Raw genomic sequence first — 8,363 nt, 5'->3', positions numbered from 1 at the left:
TTTTCAGCAGCGCTAATGTTGTGGTTGATTTATCACAAAACAACGTTGTGAGCGCCGTGGAGCATGTCGGGGCGAAATTCTCACAAGAACTCAAATAAATGCCCCGTCGGATATCAAATCACATTTGGGGGGAGTTTATGACAGAGAGAGTAACTTTTATTCTTAAATACTGATGAATGAAAAAAAAGTGTCTCCAGCAAAAAGGGCACTTTTCTCATCCAGGGCAAAGGGCTGGTGCTTGAGCACCACTAGGGCTCTATCTGTGCACGTGCCTGATACAGGTGATGAGTGTATAGCCTACAACTCAGCGCCGACAGGAGAGCGCGCGCGTCCCGGTGGGAGCCAGTGACCTCACAGCGAGGCTCTCCAGTCATGAGCGCGTGAGCGGAGAGACCGGAGCAGCGCGCGGAGCTGCCAGCAACACCTCCTCTCAGCCTCCCTCCCGACTCCTGCTTTCGGGTGCAGAAGGAGTGTAGTTGCCCCCCCCCCCCCCCCCACACACACACACACTCTGCTGCATTCTGGGTGGAGGAGAACGGGAAGGAGAGTTTGGACCGGATTACACGAGGATGACATGAAGTTTTTTTTTGAGGATCTGTGCTGGTCGGACTTCTGGTGCCAGAGGAACCTTTTTATGGCCATGAGTGCTCGGTGGTTTAGTTTGAGGCTGTTGGTGTGAGTCCCTCGCGATGGCCAACCTCACCATGGTGGACATGAGCGCGGAGAACGGCACGTCGCCGCCACCGGACAACCACACGACCCTGGGGCTCTGGACCGACTACACGGTCGAGTACAAAGTGGCCAGCGTGTTCTTGGTGACCCTCATCTGCGGACTGGGCATCGTGGGCAACGTGATGGTCATCCTGGTGGTCCTGACCACCAAGCACATGCGCACCCCCACCAACTGTTACCTGGTGAGTCTGGCCGTGGCCGACCTGATGGTGCTGACCGCCGCCGGGCTGCCCAACATCACCGACGCCCTGCACGGCCAGTGGGTGTACGGGTACGCGGGCTGCCTGGGCATCACCTACTTCCAGTACCTGGGCATCAACGCGTCCTCGTGCTCCATCACCGCCTTCACCGTGGAGCGCTACATCGCCATCTGCCACCCCATCAGGGCGCAGTTCCTGTGCACGCTGTCCCGCGCCAAGAGGATCATCCTGCTGGTGTGGACGCTCACCTCCGCCTACTGCGTCATGTGGCTCTTTCTGGCCGACACCAAGGAGTTGGCGTACGACAACGTGGTGCTGCTCAGCTGCGCCTACAAGGTGTCCCGGAGCTACTACCTGCCCGTGTACTTCACGGACTTCGCGGCGTTCTACGTGCTGCCCCTCATGCTCGCCACGGTGCTGTACGGGCTGATCGCCCGGATACTGTTCGTCAACCCGCTGCCCGCGGACCCCGCGGGGGGCACCAAGAAGTGGCAGAAGGACACGAGCCAGGGCGGGAGGATGACCGGCAGCTGCTCCTCCAGCAGCACCACGGCTGCGTCCCGCAGACAGGTGTGGAGGGAGGGTGTGTGAGTGTGTGTGTGTGTGTGTGTGTGTGTGTGGGGGGGGGGGGGGGGGGACAGGTCGGTTCGATTCCCTCCAATCTGTGAGCCACATGAGATGATCAAGAAAAGTGGAGAAATGCACCGAGCGCGCGCGCGCACACACACACACACACACACACACATCGCACACACACTGGGGCATATTTAATACACACAGTGATCCCACTTTATGTGTTTTACTTTCTTATTGTTTTGGGTCACAAAGATCCACTTTCTATGTCATGGTAATTATCATTATTGTCAAGTACTTTATTTCTTCTTTTTGGACCAATTAAATGAAATCAGGCAGTTTATCAATCCCTAATTCAACGGCTTAATATGACCATAAAGTACATACTTAGAATAATGAAGCACATGTAATACACACACTGATCCCACTTCATGTGTTTTACTTCCTTATTGTTTTGGGTCACAAAGATCCGCTTTCTATGTCATGGTAATTAGCATTATTGTACTTTTTGTTCCTCTTTTCTTTTGATTTCCAACACATCGATATGTTCGCCTCAAACTGAAGGTGCACATTTAATCATCAAGTATTGTTTTTCTAGAGGTTATAAGGGGGATAAGGATGAACAGATATATTCATTTAGCTGAAAGGTTATTGACAGACATCATGTTACTCGTGTTTGGAACATATCTTTCTGTCTTTTTCCTTTTTTTTTTGCTCTTAGAGAGAACATTGGATCTCTAATAGTCCAAACAGAGTATTGGGGGTAACTGTTGACACATACATAAACATTTTTAAATGATACAACTGACCCAAATTCCAATCCCCTTTTTGATATGCACTGCATACAAGTGCTAACAACTATCATTTAATTTCAGATTCAGCCCAATAAACAATTTTTTTTTAAAAACCCTGCAGCACAAATTCATAAAGTGGCTCAAAGAAAACAAAAGTGACAAAAAGACAACCCGGTTGACCGTCGGAGCTCGTGGTGCAGCCACCTTTTGAATGACATTGCTCAGTGAACCCTCCATCAAATTTGTTTTCATGCAATAAGCCAGACTGTTTTATCCTCATCTTCCATCAGTTGAAAACAACAACAAACAAACACCAGCCAGCTGAGAGTTTCCTCCGTTGTCGATGATGACACAGAATCCTCTCAAGGCACGGACACACATGTAGTCGCTGGGCGTTTGTTTGCCAGATCTCAGGAAGACGCCTGAGGAGCTTCACGCTCCATTGGATCGTATGATCAGTTAATGCCAACGCAAATAGGCTTTTGGCCTCTTCTCCATCAGTGCGGCTTGTTTTTTAATCCTTGACTTACACCCACAACACACCCACAACGACACGTGTTTCTGTGGACACCTACCGTGCACTTTACTGAATTACCTAAAGGTCAGGACGTAATGAGGATGCTGGATTGGGTATATTTCTCTCGCTGATGATACTGGCAGCCCTTCCATCCATAACAATTATCCTCACCTGACTGGAGCCGAGACGACACGACATGCACATGGAGAGGATTATCACATCAGGATTATCACCCGCTAATTATATTATCAAATCCAGACTTTGTTAAATTGCGCATGCAGAACATTCTTCCAGGTTGGAAATTGATTTAAAGCATATGAATAATTAATGAGTGTTTTTATGATGCCTCCACAGGGGGTTTACAGTAAAGAACAGTGTGATAATGGTCCCATTTATGAATCTACTAACACTGATCTCTTACCTGACAACTCCTTCATTTTTCATACATTTCTTAAATGCTTGTGTAAATGAATAAATACATTTACACAACTTTAAAAAAATGCACTATGAACTTAAAGAAAACTAGGTGTGGATATTTTGGCATCTTTAAAGATTTTTTTTAAATCTGGCAAGTTTGGTGTTTTCTTTAAAATAAAATTGCGTGTATGTGTTTAAGCGTGGGGGGTGGGGCAGTGACAGTGGAAGTTCCATTATGACAAAGAACTGACATTTCTCTGAATTTAAACTTGTCCGTTAACAAAAACACAAAGAAATGTGAGTTTTAATGAAGTCCTCATACTAATGACAGATTGAGTTTGTATAAAAATCATGAAATCATGCAATTTGTTACGTGTACCCTCGATATTTTGAATCGACGTTCCTTTTTCATTGAAGATTTTTTGTGAAAAAGATGATTATATTTTGATTGTTTTCGAACATAATCACCTAACCGTGACAATGCCAAATTGATGACAGTTGCCACAATACATTGTTTTATTTGAGATCAGATTCCCATTAATCCTTGCAGACTACATTATTATTATTCAGACTTCACAGAGGGTTGATTTCGGTAATAAAGTAATACATTCTTTGTGAGCACCAAATTAAGATGTTCTAACAGGAAAATAACCAGCAGGAGTAAGTGAGGAATATCTAACAACTTTAAATTGCCTACTGTTCAACAGTTTTTTATCAGAATGTTCAATTATTTTTTATATTAGTAGCTTTTGTACAATTTGTCTTGGTTTGGTTGGCCTGTTGGATATAAGCACGTTGTTGCTCTAGAAGTCATCCCACGGAGGACACAGGTGGAGGCTTTCCGTCCGATGCTAATTGTGTGACATGTCAAATTACCACAAAATAATCAAGACATGAATTCCCAGCGCTGCTCTTCTTTTTCCAGGAGCAACAGACTGAACATTCGGTACTTCTGAATCTCTCTCTCCCGTGTTTAATCTGACTTAAAATTCCAGTCACACCATCAATATTTGAGCAGGTGCGCGGCCGCACCATGTTAATTAATGCTAATCTCACTTCACGTACTCCAGTTGACTCGAGTCAAGTTCATGTGGAGATGCAGCTGTGTTCACACAACAGATTCTGTATCGGGCAATAATGACGGCCCTGAAGAGACGCGTGGTGGACAGGACTTTCTTTTCTTCGGCATGACGGCTCCCCGTGTGCACTGAGCCGGAAGTTTGAATCCTTGAGATTGATCTTCTGGCTGCTGGTGCAGATTGGTTCAATGCAGGTCCTTGAAATTAACGTGTGGTGTTGCTGCTTTGTCAGGAATGCTACAGTGGAACCAAATTCCTCTGAATCGGTAAAGGAAGACTAACAAATGTCAATATAGAGAGATGGTATGTCCAAACACTGAACGGCTACAACTGAAATAAATTTAGAACATGAATATTATCTAAACAGGGTTTAAATTCATTCACATACACAGAAAGATTAAGGTGCCATCTGGTACCAAAAATGGTTCTTTCGAGTGATGCCACAGAAGAACCATTTCTGATTCTAGAAAGAACCTTTCAAACCAGGGATCTTTAAAGAACCATTTCCTTGAATAGTTCTTCAAATAACCTATAAAGGTGCCTCAAAGAACCTTACAAAAATGGATCTTTAAAGCACTATGTCTTGTTCCACAAGGAACCTTTTTAAACCAGGGTTCTTTAAAGAACCATTTCCTTAAATACACTCAAAAAAACGATTCAAGCCCTTCTTAGAGGTGATACATTTAAATATTGTTTGATACATTTAAATAAATCAATTACAAAAATAGATGTTTATATTTAATGGGTGTAACACAAAATGTATGAATACTTTCATTTATTAGATTTATTTAAGTTAGATGGTGTGCATATCAACTCAAAATAAATGTGTTTCATTGGGGACTCCCCTTTGTGCATGCGCCAGCTGAAAATCAGTTGTTTACATGAGGTGAAGACACTTTCAGGGCTGTACGGTGGTGCAGTGACTAGCACTGTCACCTCAAAGCCAGAGGTCCGTGAGTTCAATTCCCAGTCGGGGCGTTCCTTCTGTGTGGAGTTTGCATGTTTTGTTAGTTAGTTAGTTTATATTTTGAGTTGGACAAACACAAATTCATTTAATTTAATGAATATAGTTATTTTAGATGTATTTGATACAAATGAGTTGGACTAACTTAATTACATTTTATTGCACTGATGTGCTAAATTTGAGTTGGAGTTGCATATAATTATTGGATGGAAAACCTGCCAACAATTTAATTGAGTTCATCCAATGAGTCATTTCTTTGAGTGTAGTTCTTCGAAGAACCTAAAAAGATGTCTCAAAGAATCTTCAAAACAAGGTTCCATAAGGCACCATGTCTGGTTCCACAAAGAACCTTTCAAAACAGGGTTCTTTAGAACCATTTCCTTAAATAGTTCTTCAAAGAACCTATAAAGGTGTTTCAAAGATCCTTAAAGGGTACCTGTAGTGCAAAACAACAACGTGCTACATCCATTCGGGGCATCAAATAAATCATATTTACCGCGCCGCTATTGTCAACAAGTCACGCATAGCCCGAGGATTTACATTTCTTTGTCAACATTCCGAGTCCGTGAACGCTTCAGGGCGCAGCCATTTTGCTAGTTATTTACTCATGTCAAAGCTAACTATGACGTTGAGTCGTTGAAAGGAATTCAGCCAATCCGGAGCCACTTCTACACGCGTTGCTTCTTGGGATAGATCGGTGGCCTCAAGAATTACACAATCTATATCAGGGGTGCTCAATACGTCGATCGCGGCGACCTGCCAGTCGATCGCGCGTAGTATTGGTAGATCGCATGACATTAAAAAATTGGCCCGCCCCTGTCACTTTCTCTAGCGCCACATTACAGCAGCAGCATGTCATTTCTGTCTCTACGTGTTGCGTTAACAGTCCTCTGCCCGCCGTCTCGCGCGCTGGAGCTCCCGACACCGGTTTGCGCGCATCGGGACGGACGGAGCAAAGAAAAGTCACTAGCACCCCGAACATGTCGGCGAACATTGCATCAATGAAAGACATCTCCAGCGCTGGCTTATGCGCGATGTAGCTATCAAGCTCACTCTTTGTGTGAAGCAGATGAGGTCTAATGTCACTATATCATCGGACATAAGTTTGTGCTCTTTACAACAAATGCACTCTATGTCTGTTTTTTGTGGCACACATTTCACAACTGCACCAAACGTCCGCCGACTTGCGTGCACGGTCCGCGACGGTGAAGCATCTGGACCGCGGTCCTTCGCATCAACTTCATCAGAATCATCGCTATCATCGCTGTCACAATTCACTAAATGGGGATAGTCTGCTTTTAAAGGTTCAAACAAGTATCCAGTTGCTGAATCAGACAATCTTTCATCGTCCATATTATCAATCTCTCAGCATTTGTTTGCGAGCGCTCGACGTTGTTTATATTGGTATCTGAACACATCCGCTGTGGCTGGCTGTCATCTCTCAACGATTTGACGTCACACCACCCGCGACATATTCAAGCTCCAGTGCAATGTCGCATGTCGGAGTTGAGGACTTTGAACAGCCTAAACTACGTATTGTTATTGAATACTGGACCGTCAGTGCATGAATAACCTTTAGAAACACATTATCTTTTGATCTGGCTTCATATTCGTTTTCACTACAGGTACCCTTTAAAAACAGGTTCTTTAAGGTACCATGTCTGGTTCCACAAAGAACCTTTCAAGCCATTTCCGTGAAGAGTTCTTCAAAGAACCAAAAATGGTGCCTCAAACAAATAAATGGTTCTTCATTACGTGATGGTTCTTCGTAAAACCACAAAACCTTTGAAAGAACCTTTATTTTCTGTGTGCACGTCAACATGAATGATGGCTGAATTCCATTTAGCTGGTTGTACCGTCATGGCTTACTCGGACACTCAAAGTCATTGTTGGTATTAACAATGACTTGATTAGTGTGTGATAAAAGGCTTCATCGTGTTGGGAATCCATGTGCATGAAAAACACTCAAAGTTCAATTCATTGTCCAATTATATGAGCTTTTATTTTATGATTGCCTTTTACTAGGTGACGAAGATGCTGGCCGTGGTGGTGGTCCTCTTCGCCTTGCTTTGGATGCCCTACCGCACCTTAGTGGTGGTCAACTCCTTCCTGGACAAGGCCTACCTAGACACCTGGTTCCTGCTCTTCTGCCGTCTGTGCATCTACCTCAACAGCGCCATCAACCCGGTCATCTACAACGCCATGTCCCAGAAGTTCCGCGCCGCCTTTAAGAAGTTGTGTCACTACGGCCCTCAGCACACAGAGAAGCCGGCGTCTTACACCGTGGCTCTGACCTACAGCGTCATCAAGGAGACGTCCAACGGGGAAAGTCCCGACCACTTCACCACAGACATGGACGAGGAGCTGAACACGCCCACGGATCGCTACTTACCCGCCGGCCTCCTGCCGAGTGCCAAGGAGATGCCGTTCGCTGAGCCTTCTCCATCAGGGAGCGACGTCAAAGCCTGAAAACAAACTCTCCACCTGAAGTGGATCGCAGAGAGAGCTGTAGAATGGATTCAGCCCCCAGTGCGACAACTGAGAGACATTTTAAATATCCAGACCATCTCCCTTTCAATTAAAGTTGCCAAAAAGCCAAATAGTATACCGTTTAATGAGCTGACAGTTAGCATTTTCTTTGAAAAAAGGAGGGGTAAAAAAGCAGAGAACTTTCACGAATCTTGCAAAAATACAGTTACTTCATGAATTGATAAATTGAAGCAAACTGCCTCCATCCACTTCCCTCTCCCAACCCCCTCTAATCTGATCCAGACTTAACAGAGAGAAGCTTCACAAGTGGACATCTTGGGGCCGAGTATCGGTATTTATCAAGAACAGGGATGTTTTCGTTGAGCTCGCAGGAACGTTGAAGCGAAACTAATTGACCGGGAATTGTGTCATCTGAAGACGGGAAATCTCTATTTAAATGACTAAACTGTCCAAAAAATACATAGAATTTGTATTCCTGTCAGTCTCTCATGAATCCCGCTGTGTGAAATGTTTACAGCCATGGAGCGGATATATATATATATACACTACCGTTCAAAAGTTTGGGGTCACCCAGACAATTTCGTGTCTTCCATGAAA

The 8,363-nt window shown here is 44.5% G+C and overlaps 1 protein-coding gene across 1 annotated transcript; it reads left to right on the top strand.

Annotated features, from left to right (window-relative positions):
• Positions 1-689: 689 nt before the first annotated feature.
• trhra (thyrotropin-releasing hormone receptor a) lies at positions 690-7,745 on the top strand. The gene is made up of 2 exons (XM_056444431.1): positions 690-1,502; positions 7,302-7,745. Exons 1-2 carry the CDS (start codon positions 690-692, stop codon positions 7,743-7,745), a joined length of 1,257 nt encoding a protein of 418 aa, XP_056300406.1.
• The last annotated feature ends 618 nt before the right edge of the window (positions 7,746-8,363 follow it).

Source organism: Pseudoliparis swirei, chromosome 22 (assembly GCF_029220125.1).
Source record: "Pseudoliparis swirei isolate HS2019 ecotype Mariana Trench chromosome 22, NWPU_hadal_v1, whole genome shotgun sequence".
In the NCBI taxonomy this organism is placed as follows: Eukaryota; Metazoa; Chordata; class Actinopteri; order Perciformes; family Liparidae; genus Pseudoliparis; species Pseudoliparis swirei.
The sequence above is the reverse complement of the archived record's forward strand: the minus strand, read 5'-3'. Positions and strand labels throughout refer to the sequence as shown.

Excerpts from the sequence above, each read along its gene's own strand:
- trhra (XM_056444431.1), top strand. The coding sequence starts at position 690 with ATGGCCAACCTCACCATGGTGGACATGAGCGCGGAGAACGGCACGTCG. Across the intron at positions 1,503-7,301 it reads CGGCTGCGTCCCGCAGACAG|GTGACGAAGATGCTGGCCGT; the intron begins GTGTGGAGGGAG and ends GCCTTTTACTAG.